The 26,898-nt window shown below is 47.3% G+C and overlaps 1 protein-coding gene across 2 annotated transcripts in view; it reads left to right on the forward strand.

The window, feature by feature from the left end:
* Nucleotides 1–13,879: 13,879 nt before the first annotated feature.
* efna4 (ephrin A4) overlaps nt 13,880–26,898 on the forward strand; it is a 36,751-nt gene continuing 23,732 nt past the window's right edge. The window contains exon 1 of one of the 2 annotated variants that reach the window (XM_076012749.1): nt 13,880–14,391. In XM_076012749.1, the coding sequence (XP_075868864.1) occupies nt 14,267–14,391 (125 nt within the window). In that variant the 5' untranslated portion in view covers nt 13,880–14,266. The remainder of the gene's footprint in view (nt 14,392–26,898) is intronic. The other variant, XM_076012748.1, reaches the window with a different exon arrangement.

Consider the following 26,898-nt stretch of genomic DNA (forward strand, 5'->3'; position numbering starts at 1 on the left):
TGGGTTTTTTACACACAGGCTGGAGCTCTGGTAAAGTACCACATGCAATTAAAGCAGACAAATATCAATGTGCCCCCAAGAGCTGCTGGTTGTCGAGGATAAATTTCATTTCCTGTTTGGCCGCCCTGTGTACTGCGATTTGAGGCATCGTCTGTTTGAAGAAAAAAAAATCAATTGAAGACTCACTTTTTTCTCCCTCTGTCTGTCTGAGGCTGATACGCTGACACTGCTTTTTAAAGGAAGAAACCCTTGTCTCAGCAAGGTTTATCGAAAAATGCACTAAATAGAAAACATACAGATAATACAGCATCCAGCACAGTTACTGTACAGTGTCACTGAGCTCATGACGCGACTGTCTCTGAGAATCTGACAATAGCCAGCATCTTGGAAGCACATGAATGAATCAAGTAAAAAATACATTTCAAATGAAAATAATACTTTATTTTGCGTTCTAAAAATAAAGAAAAATACAATGGTGAATGCTGTCAGCGCAACAAACAACAGCCCAAGACTGAGACTAATGTTTTCCCCACTGATCTTTTCCATTATTCATTACGCTGCTTTCATGCGCACACAGTTGTTGCCTTTGTTCGTACCAGTCTGGCGCGTCTCTGTCTTTTCAAGTCCAGCGTCCGGGGTCAAACTCTCGCACACCCACCAACATGCGAGCAGGAGCGTAGAAACTGCACTTGTGATCGAATGAAAGGATACAAGGGGTGGAAGTCATTATTTAAATTGTTTATTGTATTTTGAGAGTGCTGACTAGCGGGGCATTTAATTACAGTGGATGGAGGGAGAACGTAAAAAAAAAACAGAGAAAAAAACGAATAAGGGAGCACATTTCATTAGGACTTTAAAGTTGTTTTCTCAGCGTAGGCGTTTCAATCCAATTCCCTGCACTAGGCACTGAGCAGGGGCCGTTCCTTCAGCAGGAAGTCTGATTCCAGGTGGTATGTGCATCCCTGAGAACGATCATAATAATCATACACCAAATTACGGGCTGAAGAACGTGCGTACCTTTGAACGCGACCAGCTGTCACATCTGTAACTTGTGGCTGTCACCAGCCAAGACCCGCGACTTATCTTACTTTTGATCAGCCGGTGTCTCTTGTGAAGAGTACCTTAAATTAGCTCTCAGCAGGGTAATTACAAAATTCTATTTTCATAGGAAGTCAAACACCCCGAGAGGCTTGATAAGAAAAATAAATTACAGAATTACCCTCAGACAAGCTTTTTCTCTTTTGAAAGGCAGCCTGTCGCACGAGCCGGTGGGCTGAACGATGGAGACCAGAGCGTTTCTCGATACGACTTCGCCTCCTGAATCTCTATTACGCAGAGAGACTCACGCGCCTTCCTAAAAAGACACTGGGCGCCATTATTGCAGTGCATCGTATGTGTCAAACTCTGGCCCGCGGGCCAAATTTGGCCCACAGTGTATTTGTATTTGGCCTGCGGGGCAATACTAAATCACTGCTACAATTGGCCTGCCGCTATTATACAACACATGCACCGCAAACACTTCAAATCCCAGAATGCTCCGCTGGTATTTTGGTGCATCAATCAGGACAGGATGTTCATTGATGAATATTATGATTATTGCTATTATTGCTTTTTGTTTTTATTATTGATTTGCTTATTGTTGTTATTTTAATTTCAAATGTGTTATTAGCCTGAGGAAAAAGGTTACTCTTGAAATTTAAATCCGAAAGGCTGCAAATCATAAAAAAGGTAAGACAATTTTTTTCACATTTTATTTATTTCGAGTTATTCTTTCATTTGAAATTCAATTTTGCATGTGTGCAATATGGAGTTAAGCTTTACCAGTTCCATATTCAGCTGAAGCAAAACCCGTTTGGGTTCATATAAAAAGGTTCACTGTTAAAGCCTGTAGGAAGATTTTTTCAATAAATATCAAGGTCAGCCCGAGACTTTGTCCAAGTTTTACATTTTGGCCCACTGTGTATTTGAATTTGACATCGCTGCTGTACATTACGCGGTTTTGTATGGAGACCCGGGGCACACGCGTGCGTGTGAGTGCATGTGCATGTGCGTGTTTGTGGGTCTGACTTATGATTGATGTCGTTCTTGTTAAATTAGGCCTTTAAAGACAAATGGAGGAAAGAGGGGGATGAAGGAGAGGAGAAAAAAAAACACAGCCACTTAAGAGGGTCGAAAGCGTTTAACCACTCAGCCTCTCAGTGTCCGGCACGTGCTGCCTCCCCTCGTCCTCCCGCTCCTCCTCTTCAGAGTCGAAAGAGTAAACAAAGCAGAGAGGTCTGTCGCGGCCACTTAAGCATCGACACGGCGGTTTTAATGCTCTTCCACTGCGCTCGTCGCACCCCAAGAGTTATTTGGCTTCGGATTCCTGTAAATGTATCATTTATTTGTTTATCATCAGGTTTCCTGAACGCCTCAAAGGTGACATCCTCAGACGGCAACAGTTGCAACGCATCCCGAAAATATTGAAGTGACGTCAGTGCCGAGTAAAGATGAAAATCCTGAGGCTTTGAAGCATCCTTCCGAAAACAGGTGGTTCCTTCCTTTAGAAAACGTAATAGGGAATCGTTCTTTAAAGCCTCAGTGTGTAAATTTGCAATACATGGATTTAAAAAAAAAAAAAAGAAAAAAAAGTATATTACCATATTGTGACATCAGTAAATTTGTCAAGGCTTTTGAGCCAGGTTAGGTTGAGATCCTGGGTTCAGTTCCAGCATGCGTGACATTTTGTGGCATGGCCAGACAAAAAGCAAGAGCGCAGGCAGGTGCAGCTCGTTCAGCCTAATTGGAGGCCAGGTGCTGTCGGACGGAGCTCCGCCCTCCAGGCACCTGTTGCAGAGAAACAAATCTAGCCCAGAGGCAGTGCATGCACTTTTTTGCAGGATGATGATGTATCATCCTGTGTAGTCTTTTTATTATTATTTTTTAATGAAAAAAGATTAACTGTAAAAACAAAACCAACTCATGGCAATAAGATACACATTGTGAGTGTCACTAACTTTGTGTTCGAGTGGTGTTTATAGTCCTGCAATATCTTGCGCAATAAGTTAGCAGAGTGGCTCGCAGCCGCACGACTGCAGGAAATTAGCAGTGAGAAAATCTCAGATCTGAATCTGGCGAGACTCCAATTGCAGTCTTTGATTCACAGCATCTGAAGTTCCGCTGTTTGGAATTATGCTCATTTCTGGTACACCAACAATGAATCTTTTGCGTATTTCTGTAATACAATGAAGATTCGAACCATTTAGTGTAAGAACCGCCCTCTCATATTTTGTACAAAATTGGGAGATTTTGTCTAAATTGTTTTTGTGGTTTCTTTGTGGTTTCTCAATCTGCTCCTCGTTTATGTTTTTCTTTCTTCCACACAAAGTCCTTCGGTGTTTTGCCCTTTTTGAGTGTTCTTACTCCTGACAATTCAGATTAAACGTCCAGGACTTTCATGTTTTTCTTTTTGTTTGTTTTCCTTTGTTTTTCCTCGTCTGTAATTACCACCGTCCCGATGATATGCGGCTTACGATCTGTATACAGAACTTTATATGCAGTCCATCAACGATAACCACAACAACTCGTGTCTTTCTTCAACTGGTGCTCAGCCTTTTGCGGTGGTGATGCTGCATTTTCCCCCCACATGCGAGCTGCTGACGGAGAAACCGTTTGGCACCGATGCTGAATTAACCCTGATTGGCCGGATTGTGTGACTATAATCAAACTTGGAGAGGCGTCAGACCGACCAGATAAGATTTTGCATAATTTTTCCTCCTTCTCTCATCTCATCTCACATGGCTTTTTAAACAGCTCTCTCATTGAGCTTCCCCTCTCTTTCTCCCAAGCCGTCAGCTCATCAAATCTCCCTTCCTAGATTTCTGCATTCCCAATTTTTCATCTCCATGTTTCCTTCTCCCTCTCTTTGTCCCCTGGATATTTAGTTTGATTTATTGCCTCTTGTTGGAAAGGTTGGCGTTTTAATAACTCAGCTCCTCAACAGAAACCCAAAGTGCACAAAAAAGAAGAGGAAGAAGGAGGAGGCGAAGGAGGAGGAGAAGGAGAAGGAGTAGAAGAAGTTTAGTAAGCACAAAATAAATGTGAGGACAGACAGGGAGGATTTTTTTTTTCTTCCTCTCCTTCCTCACTCTCCTTCTTTTATCTCCCCAGCACTCTCCTGCTCTTTCAAGTCTTCCGGTCTCTCTTGACGCACACTCCTGCGGAGGATATAAAAGCTAAACGTGCGGCTGAAATGGATGTCAATTTGAGCTCCTCTCTGATCTGCGAAGAGAGAGAGAGAAAAAATTACACACAGCCAACAGCTGTAATGGACTGAGGAGGTGGAAACTGACAAACACATAAATTACGGCCATCTGGTCTGAAGCGAGAGGACAAGAGTGACGGAGCGGCGCTGGAAGAGAGAACAAAATAATGTCAAGTCAGAGGTGGCAAATTCACATGTGTGTTAATCAGCTCGTGCACCAGAGGATGAGAAAGTTAATGAGAGAACTGGCCGGGAGATTTCTGGCACCAAACAGAGTCTTTATTTAGAGGGTGATTATTCACGCCGGTCATTAGAGAACCATATCACTTTCCCTCATTTACTGAAAGACAGCGAGGGAGAGGAGAGAACGGGAGGGCAATCATTACCAGATATCACTTTCAGCCGCCTTGTGCGGAGGGGAGGGTGAGCGCGGCCCGAGATACAGTCTGATAATCCTCCGTCTTCCAGCAATAGGACAATAAATGTCAATTAATTATTAAAGTTAGCAGGGAGCAGGGCCGCACGTGGGGGTTCAAAACTTTTACTTTGGCCCCTTGTTCAGATATATCTCCAGCGCTCTGCCATAGAGCTGTATTTGATGGCGGTAATAATGTGGTCTTAGCTATGGGCTGAGCACGCTGCCTCATCTTCTGCCCCCTGCAAGTGCAATTAAGAACAAGTGTGTGTCGAGTTAATTACAGTGCGCGAGGGAGGCGGGGTTATTGGAAAATGTGCACATTTGCCTTTTAATTAAATGTTTGCAGGTATTCACTGTAAACCCGTCAGACACTGTGGCGGAGGAGCGGCAGAGAGGAGGGGGTCTGAGGACACACACACACACACTCAGGCAAACGTCTGGTTCCGCAGCAATAACTCACTGGAAAAAATCGTTGATGGGGGGGGGAAGTCATCGGCAGACTGGAAGGGGGAAATTCAAATCTGCATTTTATCCTCGGCCTATAATTCTAAGTGGTCCGGTCTGCTTGAATGGTTCCTCGGGGAACAATTAACTTGCTTTTAGTTCCTACCACATGAGCACGGCTGCCAAGTACCCATCAGATTGCTGCCCGCAAAAAAACACACAGTGACAGTGGGAGATTGCAGAGACGGAAACAGAGCAGAGAACATTGACCTTTAATGAGGAGAGGCTGCGAGTGCCAACACCGACTCGACAATACGCCGGTGTCTGCGAGATTTCATGCGGCTCCTCGCAAAGAGACGTTTAAATGTAGAGAATCACGCGGCTTTTGTGAAGGTGGAAAACACACACACACACACACACACACACACACACACACACACACACACACACACACACACACACACACACACAGAGTGTCGGGCTGTCTCTTGTCTGAGTCAGCCTCTCCTGTCAGCACAGCAGCGTGGAGGAAAGATGGAGATCTGGCTGGAGATTAGCTTTATTGTCGCACTTGCGGGAAATCAGGTCTGAGTTTCCACCAATGCGTCATCCTCATGAATCAATGCAAGGAAACAAACAAAGCAAGAAAGAATTGTCCCTGCCTAAAAAACAACAACAACTGCAAAGAACTAGGTACAATTTGTGGCAACGAAATGAAAAACGCTTCTCGGATGCAGAGTGTGCAGTTGGTGTCCACTGCTCTGTTACAAGTGGAGAAAACTGTTTTTAAAAAGGTTCAGCTGACAGCGTGACTTGAGTCTCTGAAACTGCTTCATTTACTCTGTTGTCTCCAGAGGTGGCAAAAGTATTTACATTCAGTTCTTACGTAAAAGTACAGAGACTTGTGTAAAAAATACTCCTGTAAAAGTAAAAATGCTGATTCATCTCCTTTACTCAAGTAAAAGTAAGAGAGAACAGGTTCTGAAATGTATCATTTAAACACAAACGTAACCCGCATATTTTTCCAATGTAAGAAGTAGAAAGTACAGATATTTCTGTACAAATGAAGGGAGTAAAAGTAAAAAGTGGTCAGAAAAAGAAATACTCAAGTAAAGTACAGATACATGAGTACTACTTGAGTACAGTGGTTACTTCCTACCTCTGGTTCTCTCATCCAGGGCCCCACAGGTGAGGGATCTATGTGTTATGATAGCGTTCAACCCTCGACGTGTCGTAAAGGGCCGGTCACTGCAGCTATTTGACTGCCCTGCTGCTGCTGCTTTCTTGGCTGCATTTGAATTGAAAATCTCTTTGGCACACGGATGGACGGTCTCACAGACACCACGGCATAAATCGAGTAAAAAGCTGCAAGTCACGATGTCGGCATCGCCTTTGGCAGCCGATCAAGACGTAACCTTCGCTGGGTTTTTTGGCAGAGTATCGCAGCGCACGTGAAAAGCACAGCAGCCTTGTTCATCTCAAAGTTAATTTTACTACTGGGGATTGGGCTCAGAGAGGGAGCAGAGGGATGCGGGGAGGGAGGAGGGAAAGAAGGACGGATGAAGAGGCAGAGCAGGCGAGCGCGTCCTCGCATGGCTTCCATCTGACTCGACTAACCGGCCAATCATGCAGCGAGTGGGAGGGAGGAGGCGGGACAGGAAGTGGAGTGGGAGATAGATAGATAGATAGATAGATAGATAGATAGAGCAAAAATAAAGCACTTTATCCCATCAATTGTTCACAGCGAAGGAGAGAACAAATATAGGTCGCCAGAGATGAGTGTCTTGCTGTGAGAGTGTTGCGGAGAGGCGGTCACGGATATAATCAAACATTCTTCTTGTCATTTGGAAATTATAAATGAAGTCCGTGTCAGTGAAGCCACTAACATCACCGTCCCACCACTCTCCGTCGTACAGACATGGCCATGAAAAGCTTCAGCGAAAAACCTGGCTCCCTTCTTATTTATATTTTTCTTTCAATTTTTTGACTCTATTGATGCTGACTTCAGTTGTAGAGAAAGTTTATTAGTTCAACACAAGCCAAGGCGAGATGGTTCCATATTTACTCCCGTATACAGTGCGTGTCTGCATGCTCACGTCACCCATAGGAGCTCTTTTGTGCAGACGGGTCCCTTCAGGGTCGCATTCAGTTCAGACTCACAACTGGTGGAAGTTGCATTTAATGTGTCATAAGAACGAGCGCACACAACAAAAAAAAAATCAGAATTCAGCTGTTTGAACGTAGCCGTAGTTTTATTCTTCCTGAGTATTATTTCAAACACTGTGGCTTGATGAGTGGCTGCTCTGTGTGCTTTCACTGTCAACTGAGCTTTTTTTGCAGAGGACATATTGACAAATGGGAGCAGGTGCACGCAGGGTAAATCAAATGACTAATAGTCAGATGTAGTTGGCTGCATCAACGTCGCACCCTGAGCGGCTGTCGCCGTGTCACTGAGCAGGACACCCGAGTACAACAGAGCCATTGTTTTCACTTCCTCCGCCACGTGACGGCTCAAAGTGTCATCAGTCAGACACCTGGGCTGAGATTCTTGGATGAAGTGGAACACACTACAGACACACTCCACCCTGTGTATGAAGTCATCGACTGAAGTGACTCTCTGCACAGCCAAGCACTTTGCACCACAGCTGTGTGGTTTCGCACAAGCATAAGCATGAGCATAAGGCCATAATTTTACAAGTTTTAAAATGCCTCTTTTTTAGCTTCAATATAATTTTTTTTCAAAGTAAGAAAAGGGTTTCTCTTACAATATATCATATTTCTTGTGAACATTCACGTTCACATTTGCCACTTGCTCGGAGAAAGAAAATCCAGATTTTAAAAGGAACTATGCACTCATTTACTTTAAAAAAAAAAAAAAATCAATATGTTTCCTTGCTCTCCTCTACATATGGAATGTTACGAATGAATTTCTGTCATCATCCAGAGTGCGACCCTTGAGGTTCTCCTCTCTCTCTGTGACAAACGTGGAACTTGAGGAGAAAAAAGGTCCTCGGGTTTGCAAAGAGCGATGAACATAAAGAATCACCAGCTGGGAGAGAAAAAGCACAGAGAGGGAAGAGGCGCAGTCAGATTGCTCGCATCTCAGACTGTTGTATTCAGCAGGGGCCACTTACACCGTCAATAGTAATTGATAGTGCGCGGCGGCGGCAGCAAAAGAGACTTTGCCGTCTTTATCTGCTTACATTTGGTACACGGGAACAACAGCAGAGCCCAGCCGCTGACTCAAAATCTATGTGACATTTTCACCCCTCATCTTTTCTTTTCAGACGGCACAGGAAGAATAAGCTGGAAAGTCCAGACAGAGAGGGAGGAGGAGGTAGAAGAAAAGACACAAATAAATGACAATCAATTCAAACGCATGCGAGACGAGAGTAAACACGGTGGAGGAAAAGCAGAGGAGTGAGTGAGTGACAAAGTGAAGCAAAAGGCATTCAATAAACAGGTCTCTATAGTAACCGAGATGTAATTTGCTTGGAGAGAGAAAGGGAACGACGGAGATTCAGGGGGAGTTGATGGAGAGCAGGGAATTGAAAAGCATTTACCATCGTTGCTTGAGTCCAGAGCTGTAATTATGGAAGTGAGATGCTGAGAGAGAGAGAGAGAGAGAGAGAGAGAGAGAAGGAGGGTGGGAGGAAGAGAGCAGAGGTACACACACCAAGCGAGAAACCTCACACAATGTGCTCTCACAAAAAAGCTGGGAAAGGCGAGGATGATAGATACACTCATTTGAAGGGGTGACCCCTTCAAGCTGGCGACGCTGTAAATAAGTGGTGCGCCCACGAAGAAGAAAGGCACAAAATGACAGATAAAAGCCGCAAAATAGTTTGTGAAAAACCTTGTTTTGCGAGTGCACGTGTGCAGGGAGAGCGGGTTCATTTTTCACACAGCCAACAGAATACAACAATAATCCCGGGTGACTCAGGCTGTTCTCACACTCGACAACGATTGTTTCATTCTGTTCCTGGGCACGAGACGAAACGTGCCCTCCTTCGCTCTCCCCCGCTGGTCAGCTTTTATCTTACTCATGTTGCTTTGTTCCCAGGTTGCTCTTGCATAGACGCACAGTCCAACACTGTAGGTGGCGTTGTGCACCAAGCCTGATTATACCAAGAAATACACAGGAAAACCAACCAAGAAATAAATCAGATGCACCATTTGTTTACATTCACTGCTGTTGAGTGTGAGTCAGCTGTTTAAATGAAACGACGCCCACGTCGATCTCCTGCCTGACTTTCCTGTTTCAGCATCAGCAACAGCAAGAATAACACTTCCTAGTTTGGCACAGCGGCTGCTTCCACACTGCAACCGTATCATGAAACTGTGAGTGGATCCACCTTTTCAAGTGGACAAAGGGGCGGCTGCTGATCCAGGTCGAGCATCACATGATGATAAAATGGACAAGCCTGCTTGAACCAGGACCCTTAAAGGTTAAGTATGTAATTTTTTGGAGATTTGGAAAGGAAACAGCGACATCAAGAGGTTACATTTTAGATTGCAGTGCTTTTTCATTCCCTTTCCCTCTCCCAAGCTTGCCAGTGAACTACTGTGACCTGTGCACACAAACCTGGTACAGTTCACATAAAGACACATTAGTTCATCTGCATGACGCACCAGGCATCAGCAGCATCATGTTGTCGTGACCCTCAGGCAACAGTGCAAAGAAGCAAAGAGAAATAGGACACAACAACAACGACGCAACAGAATCCTGGCATTGGTCATTGCCTTGTACATTCTCCTTTGCTGTAAGCGATACAGTTTGAAAGTGACTTGAGACAACAGAAACACACACACAAAATGCCTGCAAAGGTTCTCTGTCATCCAGTTCACTGTAGTCTTGAAGGTCAAGTCCAAGTTTGATTTATCCGGGCCACAGAGAACAAAGCAGCTGCGCCAAATGGGGAGTGATGCAAGTGTTAAACAACATTGTGCCGATTTGGTGATGGCGAGATGAGAAAAAGGATGTTACAAAACACAAAAGAAGAGCAAGGAATTCTCCATCGATAAGTGACGGACAGTCTTGAAGTGCAGCCATGTGGCGATTAAAAGAGTGAGAGAGCAAAAATAGTGGGATTTACAGAGAGGACCCAGTCCAGTCAGAGCAAATACATATATATATATTTATACACACACACAAACGGGGATCTTAGCGTGCGCTCACATTGTGTGTCTACGTGTGTGTGTGTTGCTACGTGATCACAGCTCTGGCGAGTGGCTCGGGTGTCAGTCTGTATATGAGCAGATAACAGGATTAAGAGGCTACTGACACTACTGTACAAAAGGGGAAAGACGAAGAAGGAGAAGTGATGATTGAGAGAAAAATGGGGAGAGGAAGTGCAGGAGAGAGACCGAGGAAATATCCAGCCCCCTTCCAAGAAATTCCCTTTGGCATTTAATGTCAAATGACGAGGCGCAGCCCATCTTGATGTCTAGAAATTTCTAATTCAATCATACCGACAGGTTGGCAATAGCGGTCCCTTAGTAGATTACTGAATGGTGAAAAACATATATATTATGGATCAATTTGAAACAACCAGTGTGCAAAATTCCCCTCTGGCAACACGGAGCTCTGTTCCTAATTGGTGTTACACTGCAAGTGTGACACATAGTCATCTTACACAAACACATAAAACCGTTTCATGCCAAAGCAATCACTGCTAAGCCGCGTTAGCTACCACACACAGGGCCGAGACTAGTTAACAAGAAGACCACCGACCGAAGCATGCAGCCAAACCTCAGCCTCTGTCTGCTAGCACGATCACACTCCTTGACTGGGTGTGCAAGCAAGGAGGCTCCTGGCTGCATCATGTATTCCAGTTTGTGCATAATAAATCATGAACTTTGTGCATTATGTTTATTTTAGACATATTCTTTGAGACTCCACATCCTGAATTTTGCAGTTGGTTCTTTAAAGGGCTCTCATTTGCAAGTAATGGAAATCCCCATCAGTCCCTATTTCACACATTGGAAACAACACAAATTCTAAAGTTCTAAAGCAAATCTCAAGTTACTTGCAAAGATAATTTTTGCAGTTTTTGTAAGTTTATATGCACATTAAAAAAAAAAAAAAAGAAAGAAAAACAGCCGACAGCATCAGTTTAAACCCTGCGGGGTGCTCAATAAAAAACACAACACTGAGAATATTGACAATAACACTTTAGACTGGGGAACACCTACAGCAAAGGTACACAATAGTAGTAACTCTGTTACACACAAACACTGTGCCTGCTGAGATTACAAATTCACTTATTTATGAATTGTGTTTCAAGCTTTCAAGGATAAAAAATTTCTCCCAAGATTCAAATAGATTTGCTAATTCAAAAAAAATAAATAGAAATTATGCTGCTGTGTTTCTCACTGTGACTTCACTGTTGTGAAGTGGTGAGGAGCTCAGATGGAGGGCAAAACCTACATGTAAGAAACAGCTTTTCGCACTCACTGTTCATCATTTTCCCTAAGTTATGTTTTGAAACATCGGCTTTAACAGGTATTTGGCCTTGTTCATATGCATTTTTTTCGTCATTCTTCATGTATATTTTAGAAGAATTTATGTAATCAGTGGGTTCGCAAAGACCGATTGAGATAAAGGGGAGAAGGGAGAGGGCTTTATTTATTTATTTGTTTGTTTATTTTTAGATTTATGATGTGCCCGGTCACTCAGATTGTTGCTGGGAAGAAGAGGCAGCCGGTGCAAACAAGCCGTCATGGGAGAAATATGATGTTTTGAAACTCTTGTCCTTTTCTTTGAAACTTTTGAGACTTGTCAAAGCAAACTTCCCTTATAAGAAAATTGGCCACAACAGATTTTCACAACAAGAAAGAAAGGAACTGCAGCATCGTAATCAACATTGCTCGCAAATCAGTGCGTTGGAACTACTGATTTCAATTTGTGCTCCCATTGGGGAAAAGAGACAAATTTTTTCCTTCAATCTAATCTGAGTGGCGGTCCAAAACTTCTCAATTTAAAGTCGGAGACAGAGGACTTGGCCAGAGGCGCCGCTGAATACTTAAACTGTTACATTGTGCAGACAATTTCAAACAGAGTTAGAATGAGGTGGGGAGAGGGAGCAAGATGAATTTTCTCAAAGTATTGTTAACCTCTGGCACTCGTGCTAAAAATTTGTCAGGGACCGTCTGAGCCTTTTCCATCCATCAAAAGGAGGGAAGAGAGAGACCCCTGGAGAGTGACTTACTCCTCTGTGGCCTGCTCCACGTTTGCTAAGTGAGTGCTAGCTCACCGGGGACAAATTAGCCACACAGGAGCACCGAGGCATCATGGGAAATTAATGATCGGGACCTCCAGGAAGTGAGCTAATGAGTCCTAACACACACACACACACACACGCAATACGTACAGAGGATAAAAGGTAGGGACAGCGGAGGGTGGTCTCGGGAAAAGGGAATATCCAATCGTGCAGTGGGAACAGCTCATAACCCGTCGATGCTGCTTTGAATGAGTGTGAGCGGAGGAGCAGGAGAGGAACGCGCGCACACACACACACACACACACACACACACACACACACACACACACACACACACACACAGATCAGATAATTAGAGGACCACCAGTGGCTCTCACCCATGGAGGCGCAGTGATTACTGTCACTACACCCTTCCCTGTGGAGGATGACAACAACCAAAAAAAAGAATGAATATCAACACAAAATCACCACACACACACACACACACACACACACACACACACACACACACACACACACACACACACACACACACAGCCATATTTGGCAGATCTAAATTTGTACCTACAGCACTTGCATGCTGGGTCGCTCACCCACAGTTTCATCTTGTGTGTTGGGGTCCCTGAACGCCTCATTTTGCCGTGTCTGCTGTTGGAGGGACTTTATTGGAACACTGTCCTGGGAGGAAAATGTGAAAGTGTACCTGTTGAATGAAGCGACCCTGCAGAACCTTCTCTGCTGTTGGAGAGCTTGTGAGCCATTCACTGAGATGCCTCAGATGAGGCATTAGATGACAATTAATAATCCGTCGAAAGCATATGAATAAAAAATAAATAAATACATATGTAATTGATTAAAAAGTTGAGGGGGTAGTGGGGTTCCTTGTGGCGGCCAGGATAAAATCATAACTCACACTGGAGTGGCAATAGATAGCTGAAATGTCTACATGAATGTTTCTATTATTATTCTAATTGTTACTGTGGTTGTTAATTAATGAGATGTTTTCAGTGGCCTGTAAACATTGCTATGAATTAGAGAACAGTAACTCTTCACGAATGTTAAATATTAATAATAAACCTATATAACTGCCCTAGGGTTACATTAAGTGTTTTGTTTCCCCAAAAACAGAATCAAGGATCATCATCAAGTCAGAAATATAAGTTAAATATAAATATGCGGCTTTTTTGTCTTGTTTTTTATTAAATTATCCCCCCTCTCGTGGTGGGGTGGGAACGGCGGCCACCCCAGAGCACCACGTAGCTCCGCCCCTGGGGGCACAGTGAGGGGCGAAGGTGGGGCGGAAGTAGGACGGTGACAGACCGAGTCTCCACGCCAGTCGGCGCACCTCACAAGGATTTAACTCCACGCTCCTCCGTCTCACACACACACACACACACACACACACACACACACACACACACACACACACACACACACACACACACACACAGAGAGAGAGCGAACCCACAACCACCACACCCGTGTCCTGTGATTGGCCCAAAGTTTTGTGGGCACCGCCCTCGGACACTGGGCGCCGCCCTTGCAGCGCCCCGCAGCCTGTTGCTGCCAAACCAGCTGGCAGAGTCCGCTGTCGCTCCAGCTGGATACTGTATGTCGGACACTCTCGTCTCGAGTTTCTCTCTGATTTCCTTTATCTTCCCTAAGGCTTGAGTCCTACAAGCCGTCATGGCTCCAGTGTCAGGGACACACCTACCGGTGTGCAGCCTGTGACTCTCACTCGGGTCTTCACGGAGGCGCGCTTCCTCTGCGTCATGTCACTCTGCAGCAGATGACACGCAAACTTTTCTTCTCGTCACTTCCACAAGTTGTTGAAGCAGCTGCAGGAAACTCGTTTTGTTTTTTTTGTTGTTGTTTTTTTTTTTTTTTAACTCCTCACCTGTGTTCGCCACTACCGGCCCTCCTTTCGCTGACGTCAGCATGGGCTCCGTCGCGCGGACACCTGGAGCTGTGCCCGCGTGGACAGCCACGGTTCTCCTCTTCAACATCATCTCCGCCGCCGCGGCCAAGAGACACGTTGTGTACTGGAACTCGACAAACACAAGGTGAGTGAGCAGCTCCGTCCTTCCTTCCCTCCTTCCTTACTTCCTGCTTCCGCCGCCGCGCTGCTCACAAACACACTTGACACCAAAACGCAAACACCAGGTTTCAAAGTTTGCGCCCTTTTATTGTTTGCGGGTGTGTGTTGCACAATAGTCCCTCTAATCCCTGCCAAGTGACTCAGGCTGCGGTAGGTTTGGAAGAATCTCTGCTATGCTCTCCTTCCTTTGTGCTTCACAAACTGTGACTGTTGTTTGTCCTGGAACCTGCTTCTTGCTCAGACGCCAGCGCCACCGACTCTGGCGCTTGGCTCCAATTACGAGGCCTGAACCGTGGCTCTAAATTGATGTCAAGCGCTCGTTTGACCTCCTGGTGCGGCTATCTTTAATCACAGCGAACCCTCTCTATCATCTCTCTGTCTGCACCACGTCGCAGCCGCGCTCCTCCGGAACGCCCGTGATTTCACCTCAAGCTGTTAATTCTGAATGCCCGGGGACGGAGGACGTGTGTTTAAGGGATAAAGCGGTGCTGCGCGCAGGCGAATGTGTGCGCAGCCTAATGGGAAGGTGTGCGTGTGAGTCAATGGCCTGATTTGGGGCCATTAGCGAGGCAAAGTCAGACTCACCTGCTGATCCAGGTGTTCCAGTCTGGGCTAATTGAAGGGTTTCAGGTGGAAATCCTGCAGGGCCTGTAAGGGCCGCTGCCCAGAAATAACACACATGCAACGCACTAAACCCACCTATTTTCCCCAGACTCTCACTCTTCTCCAGGCCTGGTTTGCAAAAATGAAGACTGCTTCCCTACCCGTGTGCGTTTCCATTTCTCCTTAGTCTCCTTGTACTTGACATTGGCACATGCACAAAATGTCCCGGAAGCTAAAACTCCTGGAAGTAAAAAAAGAAAACAATCCCCAGGTGCCTCTTTTGGCCGGGGCTGCACCCTGTAACCGGAGGGAGGCCCCCCTGGTTGTGTGCAGTGGTGGCCGGGCAGGTAAAACCCAAATCCTGCAGCTGCAGATGGGAGCCAAAAGACAAGCACTGGGGGGGAAGCACATTTTGAGTCCCCCTGAGCACCCCCGTCCCCTGAGGTTCAGGCATGAATGGTCACAGACTGTAGCGAGCACCCACCACACACACACACACATACACACCGCACAGCACACACACACTTGGCTGCAAACAACACACAATCACAATGCCATCAGCATCGTGGCAGAGGGGGAACCCACTGTGGCAGAGAATCACTCTCATCAGCAGCAGCGCCGCCCAATCACAAAGCTATCAGCGCTGCGGCGATGCTGCGCCCGCTCCAGGATCCCCCCCGGGTTTACCGGCCCGACTCTCTTCCATTCCTCTTCTCGTCTCCTCTCCTCACTCTTCGTTAGCTCCCCTGTTACTTCCCCTTCTTCTCTTTTTCTCAACTCCACCGCTCCACCGCCACCAGCCCGCCTCCTCCTTCGCGCCCCTTTATCTCTCGCGACTCTCCCCCTTTCCCAGTAATGGATATTGGTGGTGTGATTAGTTGAGCTTCAGTCATTTTCCCATTCCATATTTTCTATTAGCTGCCAGCCAGACAGCCAGACAGCCAGGTTGGGGTCTGTGAGAGTAGCCTGGCAAAGGAAAGAAGAAGCACAGAGAGAAAGGAGAGCGCGGCTTTTGTTGGCACTGCGCCGCACTGCGGGCTTCAGGGCTCCGCGGCACTTTTGGCATTTTTTGGCAACGTATGTCCAGTGTTGGGAAAGCGTGTCGGCTGAAATTAAATATAAGCACGAGGTTTTATCATTTGCAAGGGGGATTTTTTTTAAGCCTCTCATGTCAACACTGTAATATCGAGAAAGGACACGATGAGTGTTTGTAAGGAAAATAAATGTTGCAAATGCTTTGGTGTCCTTCACATTGTTGAATGGACACGACTTGTGTTGATTCAGCGTCTTACGGCACAATTTCTTCTCTTCAGATAGCGTTTGGTCCCCTCGAGTGGGACAGAGCTGACGACCAGTGTATTTAAAGTGCCAGGCTTCCTCCTCGAAGCCTGGAGAGGGAACGTAGGGCAAAAATATTGAACTGAAAACAACTGTTGTTTCATATTCGTGACTTTTTCATACTAATCCAGCCGTGGTGCGTCTGCAAAATACACAACTGCCGGCCCAACGCTGAGAATTTGCCAACGCTGCCCCTCCGGAGAACTAACTCGTGTTATCATATTGCGTAATTTCTGCACAACGGAGGCGCGGACGCTGTTTTGGCTGCGATCCTCGTTTCTGTCTCTTCGTAAAAAGGTCGCAGGGAGCCGCCGAAGGCCGGGCTAATGCTCCCGAAGCCGAGAACCAGTTTGTTCATGCCTTCATTGCACCTGTCACGCGGAAAAAATGTAGCCGAAAGAGGCGCAAAGCCGCTCTTGTAGCCGCGGTAGCAGGTGAGGAGACCCAATTTTCTCTTTGCCGCAGATGACGGAGGGCTCTGCCGCCGCCGCAGCCCTCCGCTCCTGGTTTATATGCGGCCGGGGCCGTGAATCGGGGAGTTAAGGGGCCTTGTTGCTCGGCTACTTTTACTGTCTAATATGGCGGCAACAAAGGCCCGGCGAAGCCCTTTAACTGGCACACATTTAGCGCCCCGCAGAGTGAAAAATAGACCTCTGGAAAATGGGAGGCGCTGGACTTGACTGCAGGGTCGCTGTCGGACACGGCCGAGTCGGGCACTCCAGTGGTTCGATTGAACTCTTTTATGATTTTTATGGGCAGGGTTTACGATCGCTGTCGATTTTATTACAGCTCTTCTCGCACAGCAATAGCACTGGTTCCTTATTAGAAGATTATATATATATATATTTCTTTTCTTTTCTTTTCTTTTTTTTTTTTCTTTTTTTTTTTTACTTCCTGGAGCAATTGAAGCTTAGTAAAATATTCTGTTCTGGCTCCGGCCCACACAAGGCTTTCAAAGCTCAAACGGGTTTTATTAGTAAATGAAACTTCTCTCTGCGTGCCGGGGTGTGTTTTAAAAACTCGTCGGACCAAACAAGTCGACGGGGCTCTTTTCAACCCGGCGCAACAATAGCCTCTGCCTCCGGTGCGGCGCTCATCCTCGTAAAGTCGCTCAGGATCTGTCAGCCCGTTCGCTGAGGGAAGACTAAAGTCAAAGAGTGAATGTCGGCCAAACTTTGAACCCCAAAACAAATGAGTCGCCGCCATTTTGTGCCCCCCTTTTCTCCCAGCTCGCACCTCGACCTGCCATTTTCCTCTTGCACAGTCGCGACAGACTTGGTGCAACACTAAGTCTGGATCAAAAGCGACTTGAATCTCCCGAGTTTTTGCAATTACCTAAAAAAACTTTAGAGATGTCACGTTATCCAAGTTTTCTATCTTTACCTTTCCACTTGAGAAGTTGAGCCTTGTAAGCCGTGTAATTTATTGTCCAAAGATCTCTGCAGATCATAAAACAACATTCCTTGCTGTCTGTTTACAGGCCTTCCTGAGTTAAACTTGGTTTCCACTTCCTGCTATAACTGATGTTTTGTTCTTGTTTGTCATTTTGTGACTTCAGGGACCAAGGTTTAATTTCCAGAAGTGCAATAAGAGGTTGGATTTTGATGTTTGAGGCTTTGGGTCTTAGAAAGATGAGTAGGATGACCTTTTCTCTTTTCTGGGGAGTTTACTCACTAAGACGCGTCATTGTTATAACGCGTCTGTAACATTACAGTAATATTGGTCAATGGAATCCTGCATCATACAAGACCTTTTGACGTTTGCGAAACTTTGTGCAAGTCAGACAACTCCAGACTCTATTTCCGCCATACCACCTCCCCACCCCCCCTCCTCTGACAGAGGCTGCGAGGCTGCCGAGAGGCGGCGGAGCCTGTTTTAAGCGGTGCGTGACGAGATGAATATTTGTATTTGCTCTCTGTATCTTTATTGAAAGCGCCTCTCGAGAGTCCTCGCTTGTAATCGGCGCTCTGTTTACGCTTCGCCTCCCTCTGTGTGCGCACCCGCGATCGGCCATCTAGTTTAAATACCGAGGTGAATCTCAGCCTGCCCGTACGCCGCCATACCTTCACACACGCTCGCGCACACACATGCGTGCACATGCACACACACACACACAGTGCAAATAGGGCAAAGTTAACGCGTACAGTGTTTGCAAGATGATTGCACTTCTAGACTGATTTGTTTTTTAATGCATTTCCATTAATTTCTTTTCCCCCAGCGCTCGGACAGTTTGCATAAAGCTCTCCCGTCGAGTGTGTGTGCGTGCACGTGCGAGCACATGCAAATGAACGCACTCTCCAGTACTGTCTGCTATCTCGGCTCTCCGTGTCTGTCTTTGCACTAATCTCTGTCTTCCCCTGGTAAATGATTAACATGGAGAACCTGGCTGAACTATAATCAACAAACCCACAGTGAGGTAATTACCACTTTATTCCCAGTCTTGCTAACAAAGTGATCTCTCCCTCTCTTTCTCTCTCTCCTCTCACTCACTCCACGTCTCTCCTCATCTGTCATCTAGCTGTATCAGTGTCTTTCTCTCTCTTTCTCTCTCTCTCTCCCTGTGTCTCTCTGTGTCAGAGCCCATTGTCTCCCTCACCTCTGCCGCTGCACGGCCTGCCTGGGCTCTGCGTAGATGGATTGGCGCGATTGTGCTCAGGCTTATCTGTCTCTGTAAAAAAAGAAAAAATCTGTCCGTCTGTCTGTCTGTCTGTCTGTCTGTCTGTCTGTCCATCTGTTTGTTTGTGGGGCGGAGGAGCGTGAATTATCTGCAAGGTAAACTGCGAGCCAGTTAACTGTGTGTACACTCCAGCGTCTTCGCCCCCCCCCCCCCGGCGAGGAAACAATGCATATTGACATTTGTTGGCACGGGGGCGTCCGTTGGAGTTCATTCTGGTTGAACAATAGCTCTGCGAGAGGTGTCTCGGTGTGTGCGCCCGTGCGCGTGCGTGCGTGTGTGCGTGCGTGTGTGTGTGTGTGTGCGTCTTTGTCTTTGTGTGACCTGCTGGCTTGCGTACAGAGAGAACTCTTTTGTTTCCCTGGGAAGAGATGCAGTGTGATAAATTTTGCTTCTGGTAAACAAGGCCGGGATTGCGTCAGGATACCTGAGGTTTTCAATCTTCTCACACTCTTTCATGTGGTTAGTTCTTGATTAATATTTTCATATGCACTATATATATTATTTTGGATGTAATTTTTCCTGCTCGCAGTGAAAGTAGCCGCTGTTGACTGGAAACAGCCTCGCTTCCGGATGTGCAGCTGTGGGAAACATACCAACCACTGTGCCAGCTCCCTTTCCGCATAATTGCTCATTGTTTTGCTTCCATTGCTTGAGTTTAGGTGCAACTAAAGTGTCAGAGGTGGTGGAGGGAGCATGTTGTGACGTAGCGGAGAGCAGTTATTTGCATGCACGTTGCTGTTTTTTTTCCTCCTCCCTCCTCCCTAAAGGTGGGGTGCGTAGATAAAGAATCACGTTGCGCAACGAGCCTTTTTTGCAGCGGTGGTATCACGTGGCCTTCAATTTATGGAGATTTTCAGATGAACGCTTCTGGAAAAAAAGAAAGGGCGCGGGTTTACGACTGACCGTTCCGATACCGCCTCTTTTTCATGTGCGTATCTGTGTGAAATCGGTAATCCTCCTTCCCCGGTATTACTCTAACCGGGGGAACTGCAACCGGCATCATAGTTGCGCGACCCGAAAAAAATATTTACAATCTTGGCCGTGCACACACAGAAGAAGAATCAAGCACACTGTGTTGAAAATGAGTTTTTTTTGGGGGGCAGAGGCCTAGCGGTGAGGATGTCTGTATTAAAATGGATCAGATAGTCACAGTGCAGCTCGGAGCCGTCGAAGCGGGCGAGCATGAAAGGACGGCCCCCTCTCTCCCCTCACGGTCAGGATATTTAGTCAATCAATACCAATTTAACAGCCAGATATTATCGCCGGCTCCTCGCATTATCGCCAGACTGCATGTGTGGACTCATCTCTTTCCCAATTTCCCCGCCCGCGTCGGCCCCCGTTTTCCCCTCTGTGTACACACATGCATCAACATGAGGTTGCATTAAGCCGTAATAAGTCGCGTGGTACGGATGTCTGCAAGTGAGGCGGAGCAGCTGTGGAATGAAATGAGGCTCGGCACCGCCGCTGCCACCACCACCACCGCCGCCGCCGCCGCCACCCCGGGCGAAGGGCACCGGGGTTCCTGGCCTCCGAGCGGGCGAGCTGCGAGCGGGAGCGCGCTCATTCACTCCCGGGGCGAGCATAGTGAGGGCATTGTCGTAGGCGCCAGGCCAAGCCGTGTTTCTCCCAAGTACAAAATAGCAATTAAATGTTGGCGTGAGAATATGTCAACATGTTGACGTGGGAAACGGCGTCGACTTAGCGGGGGGGACAGAAAAAAAAAATAAAAAAATTGGGCACAGCCTTCACATTGTCTGCTTGAGTCTGAGAAATAGCAGCGGCGCACGCAGATTGCACCGGAGACGGGCAAACCGCACACGCAACACAAGTCGAGCACCTCGAACAATGCGCCTCCACTCGGCTCAGAAATCCTGCCAAGAGGCAACCTGGGAATTCCCCGGGAGAGAAATTGAATTAGTATTGACCCAGGCAGAGCGAAAGGCTGTAGCAGAAAGCTGGATTATTGTACTGAACAAGGTCCCGGCTGCCGGGGAGAACGCTGAGACATGTTTTCCATCATGCCTCGCCTCTCCAAAGGTGCGTCTGACCAAAAGTCCTTTTATTGCCTCCGTGTAGCCGTGGGATGATGTTCACTGGTGCAATTTGTAGCTCTTAGATGGGGAACAGCTCGCGTCCGACTCGCCCGCTGAAGATCGTCAGCTCTTTGCTCCTTCACGGGCTCGCAATCGAACCCTGATCGCTGAGGAGTGGCAGGGCCCTTTATGTTTTTGGCCACTTGATGAATCGTACGAAAGAAGCTCCCATGCATATTTGGCCCACATGGTCAGAGCTGCAGTTCACAAGCCACCTACATGGAGACACAGGCTACAAAACACAAGTCCAACTTTCATTGCATTGTTGGCTTTTTTTTAGAGCGAGTGTGCTCACCTTGGAAATTCTGGAAGTGAACCCTTTGTGATGTCACAAAGGATGCTGATATGTGTCTCAGACTGAGGGCAACGTCCCCCCTCCCCCCATACACAAAAACACCTTGTTTTTGTATCTTTCCAAACTTTTTGTTACTCGGAAGCCAAGGACGGCTGTCAACAGAGGGATAATATTCAATATATGTCAGGTGGCATATAGGTTTTTTTCTTTAGAATGTTAAATACTACTTTTATTTTTTTTCCTATTAATAAAAGACATTTCTGGAATGTTCATTCACGTTGCTGAGCGTCATGCTGAAGGGACCTGAATGCTAAAGTAGATCCAGATGGGCTCAGCACATCAGATGCCAGGGATCACTGCAGTAAAGAGGGGAAGGGAAAATAAAGTGCAGAAACATTTGGGTTTGAGTTTCTCCTCCTGGCCTCTCAACATTTCTAGCCTGTATTTCTATTGATTAGCTTTTACAAGTTATTTCCTTCGCTGGCTAAATGGTGAAATTCCTCTTGTGTCAACCACGTTTGAGGTCGCCGCCCTGTTGGCTGCGTCTTTCATGTTTCCTCATTGAACCGAAAAAAGCAATGTAAAGGAAAGTAAACCCTCAAACTTCATTTTTATTGCACAGCTCCACAGTCGGCTTGGACCAGGAGGGAAAAAAAAAAAAAAAAAAAAAAATCACTGTTCATGCTCAAACTATTTTGTAATTTCCAGAGAATGTATTTTATTTGCACAGACTTTCTGCGGCGGAACAAAAACAAATATTATTTTGGCGTCGCTTCCCAGAAGTATTGCAGCGTTGTCTCCATCCCAAAGCCCAACCATACCAAACACACTTCTCTCGTCTTTTTGGGACACACACACACACGCGCACACACACACACACCAACCACAGGACTATACCCACAAACCCCCTCCTGCTGCTTTCTTCCCCCTCCTGCGAGACCCCCAGAGATTGTAAAAACATTAGAGCCGTGGTGGGGGGAGCGTCGCTAAGGGGAGGATGCGAAGGGAAGGAGTCAACAGATTTCAACTCCCAAAACAGCTCCGGGACGTCCCCACGGGATGGAGGGATGAGGTAAGAGAAAGGCAGGCATGGAGGGAAGAAAGGGTGCCATCAGGAGTTACCGTCACTGTCACGAGCAGGCGTGAGGAGGAGCAATCCCCCCTGTCCTGCGTCCCCTCGGACCCCCCGCCCATCCCCTCACACACACAGGGATGCAGGCTCTTATACAGGTGTGACACACACACACACACATACACAGTGGCTCGGACTCTGGGGAGAACCCTCGGAGGAATCGCAGCCTGTTTCGACCCGATGCTGCTTGCTGATTCGTGTCAGCGTGCCCGCACGTGTGTGTGTGTGTGTGTGTGCGCACGCGTGTGTGTGTGTGTGTGTGTGTGTGTGTGTGTGTGTGTGTGTGTGTGTGTGTGTGTGTGTGTGTGTGTGTGTGTGTGTGTGTGTGCGCGTTGACGGTGACCTAGCCAGCGTACTCTGTGCGGTTCTACGTGTAAAAATAAATCAGATTGTTTTTAATCCAAGTTTAAAAAAAGGAGGGGGATGAAACATGAATGGAATGCGGCCTCGCAGGCTTATTCAAACAGGCCTCGGCTCGGCTCTTTCGAGGCCAAGACACTGAGGTGTGTGTGTGTGTGTGTGTGTGTGTGTGTGTGTGTGTGTGTGTGTGTGTGTGTGTGTGTGTGTGTGTGTGTGTGTGTGTGTGTGTGTGTGTGTGTGTGCGCGCGCGCGCATGCATGCCCTCGCTATGTGTTATTTTTGTAGCAATAACCACTACCACATGATTGTGGGCCGTGCAGCTCTGCGCAGCTTGATCACTGTCCTCCCGACGCTCGGCCGGCTGCGTTCCTTCCTTCTCTCGTCTGTCTTTTGTCTTCCGCTCCTCTCGACATTTTAGTTCCTATCAGTTCTTTTACATTTGTGATTGAAAGTGAACCATTTTTTCCCTCTTTGACTGGAGCTGTTCTTTGATCAACACGCGGCTGTGTGCTGTACCTGCCCCCTCCACTCCTCCCTCCCTCCCTCCGGACTTTAATATTTTTCTTTCTTTTTTTTTTTGAACCACCTTATGGTTCATATTGCTTTTCCAGGATGAGGGAGCTGCTCCCATCCGCTGCAGTGACAGCCTGCTGAAACATTAGAATGCTGAGTTGGGACTTTTAATACTGGTCTTACTGTACAAAAAGGAGAACTGTTGTTGTTGGGTTTTTTTTGTTTTGTTACTCACTTTTAATGAGCGCCCCCTCTGTCACTATCCAAAAAGCACATTTTGCTGAATTCAACAGAGACGATCAGATGGCTGCAATTTACAGTCCGAGAGCATCCCGAGCAGTGGGAGCATTTTTTTTTTTATTATTTTTTCCACTTTTTGCACTGAACAGAAGAGGAGGAAATAGCCTCGTCCCGAATCTCCACAGCTTTGGCCTTGTAGCAGGAGAACTCATGAATCTCATTGCTCTGCCATTCAGCTGGAAATGAAGTTCTCCGTGGCCGCGCGCCTCTCAAAACACTCGAGCAGACGCCCCATGTTTATGATTGTGAAATTAATCAGTCTGCTCTCCCGCAGAATACGCCCTGTGACAAATGCCTCGTCATGGAAGTCTGAGGAATCAATTTGACATTTTTTTTCCCCGCTACTCAGTGAAAAATTGTTTCATACTTTCTTGTTCCCCCTCCCTTCACCCCTCCCATCAAATCAGAGACTGGATGGCAAAACAAGTGGACCTGCAGCAGCAGATTTATTACCGGACTTGGCCCTGGAGACGACACCCACGGTGTTGCCTTCTGTGTGCTAATCTCGTCATTTTGGGTCAGCGCGGTTCATTTCTTTAAGTACCGACCAGTCATCTTTAATCCCAAATTAATCAGTTAATCCCGGGGGCCAGTGTCGGGGATGTCGTTGGCGCTGTGTGAGTCTGCGCCTCTTCAGACTGACCCTCGCCGCTTCCTCCACCCCCTCCCCAAATCCCCCCAATCCCCCTCCCCTCCCCTCCCCTTCCCTCCCCTCCCCTCCCTCCCTCCCTCTCATTGTGTCTGAACCCTCCGCCGGTGTTGTGGAAACCCGACTTGCCTTTCCAAGAAATTCCTGCCGCGTCCGGCTCGCTGCTCGTGCACAGAATGGCATCTCGTTACATCAGCCCCGACCCCCCCCCCCCCCCCCCCCCCCGCCCATTACCCCCCGCACCTCAAAAAAAGAAAATGTTCCGCAGCGTGAACTTCTTCACTGTATCGTGGCGCATTAATCCAAACGCGCGGCTGAAGAACCGCACCGCACGGGTTCAGATTCCCAAAACCCACCGTGGATTCTCCTTTGAAAAAAAAAGAAATCTGATTGTTTGACTTCTTTATACGTTTTTCCGGCGGCGGGGATTGATATTGGACAAGTGGTCCCACCTCTGGTGTGAAAGCACGCAAAAAGAAGGGGGGGTGGCGGTGGCCCGGCTGCCTGTGCGTGACTAGAACAGGACAAAGCTGGCTGCCTCCAGGGCGAATAAGAGGGACCTTCCATACCCCCGGCGCGCCCAGCGATATGAATCTCAACCAATGTGACGGAGAAAGATGGAAAGTGGGGAGGGGGGGCAGGAGGGGGCATGGATCTGCTGCCAGTGGAGGCGGGGGGAGGGAGGGGAGGGAGGGGAGGAGGCCAGTTTATACTCCTGGGATTCCAAAGCAGTGACCGTGAAAGTGCTTAGATAAACATAGAGAAAGATTGGCAGAGTGTGGGGGAGGGGGAGGGGCGGCGGGCAAATGGTGCTGGAGGAGGAAGTGAAGGAGGAAACGGAGGAGGAAAGTGGGCGAGGAGGAAACGAGTCTTCCTTGAAGATGGGAAGGAAAAAGTTTTCAAAGGTCCTGTATTCGTCGTCCGGAGGCCTCCAGCTGCGCCGCCTCGGACAGCTCGCCAGCTCCGTAGGACATCGTGGTTCTCCGGGAAACACAATATTTAGCCCGCTGATTGAAGCCCGCTGCAGAAACACTGGGCTCCTCCTCCCCTGCTGAGGCTGATGCCTTGTTGGGACCTTCCATGTGTTTGGAAAGAGGATGAAAACAAGGCGGCTGCACGCGGGGGTGTTTGGACTAACCAGGGACAGGTGTCGGTGCCCTCTGTGACATCACAAAGGTCTGATTTATAGTCCCTTTCTCAAAAGCGGAGTTTGCTCCTTTCTGGGGAATTGACTGTCCAAACACAATAGAGGTGACTCTCAAACCACAGACTCTTAGAGAGACGCCGGCTCTGCGTTTCTCACCAGTCTCTGCTACCATCGCCGCCTCCACCTCCATCTTCTCCTTCCCTCTCCTTCCCCACCGTCTAAATAATTCAAGGCCCGCTGGCTGCACCAGGCCGGGTTCTCTCCACGTTGCGCGTGTCTGCGTGCGGCCGACGGAGGATCGGCACCAGGCCCGTCCACCTGGCCTCTCCCTCCGCTTCCCCTCTCAAAGCCAAGGAAAATAATCGGGCGTGCGGGGAAGAGCGGAGAGGGAAGGCGCACCTGGGAAGAACACCGGGTCCTCGGTTGACCTTCACATCAGGAACAGGGGAAGGGAGTTGAGAGGGAAAAGAGAGAAGGAGGAGTGTGACCCACATAAATAGATTCTGTGGATTCTCTTAAAAATGTCTCAGCGTTTGCTGGGTCGACATCTTTAACACAATGCAGTGTGTGTGTGTGTGTGTGTGTGTGTGTGTGTGTGTGTGTGTGTGTGTGTGTGTGTGTGTGTGTGTGTGTGTGTGTGTGTGTGTGTGTGTGTGTGGGCGGGCGGGCGGGCGGGCGCTCCTCCTTAACCCACTTACACAGGTGGACCTCGCTCAAAAGGCCACGATGCAGATAAGTGTGGTACAGATAATATATATATATGGGGAGGATGTGGGCTGCGCACTGCGATAAGGCAGCTGTGATAAGAAGCTAATAACTTTGAGACTTGAGCGTTGACAATGCGAGCAGTTTTCACGGGCCCACAAACATACAAAGTTACACGCAAAGAAGTTTGTCTGCGTGTTTGGAGCCTTCTCACATTTGTATTGAAGGTTGTGTCCTAATTGAAAATGTAATAGTTGTCACCTATTGAAGAAAATTGGATATGACACTATCTGTTTTTATGGGGGGGGGTTTTAAGCATTAGCAAAATCCGATTAACTTGGTCCTCCCATGTGTCAGCTGATGGTGAGGGGGGTGGGGGGGATTGTCCGTCCTGTTGATACTGTGAATGGAAACTCTTTTACAAAATCAAACACGAGTCACTATTAAAAGACGATTTCTGTGTAACATGAAATATTTCATCATGTTATGAGGAAATAACACCTTGTGCATACAGCGATAATTACACCACAGCCAACACGAGTCACATTTGCACTGGTTTTAATTTGCTGCTTTGCTCTGTACATCTAGCGAATTAGCGCATGAAAACGAAAAAAAAAAAACGTGAAAATAGATTTTTGCCTTTTTTTTCAACCACTGAGC

The sequence above is a fragment of the Nelusetta ayraudi genome, unplaced genomic scaffold (assembly GCF_046127955.1).
Source record: "Nelusetta ayraudi isolate G7.1 ecotype Tasmania unplaced genomic scaffold, CSIRO-AGI_Nayr_v1 ptg000136l, whole genome shotgun sequence".
Classification (NCBI taxonomy): Eukaryota; Metazoa; Chordata; class Actinopteri; order Tetraodontiformes; family Monacanthidae; genus Nelusetta; species Nelusetta ayraudi.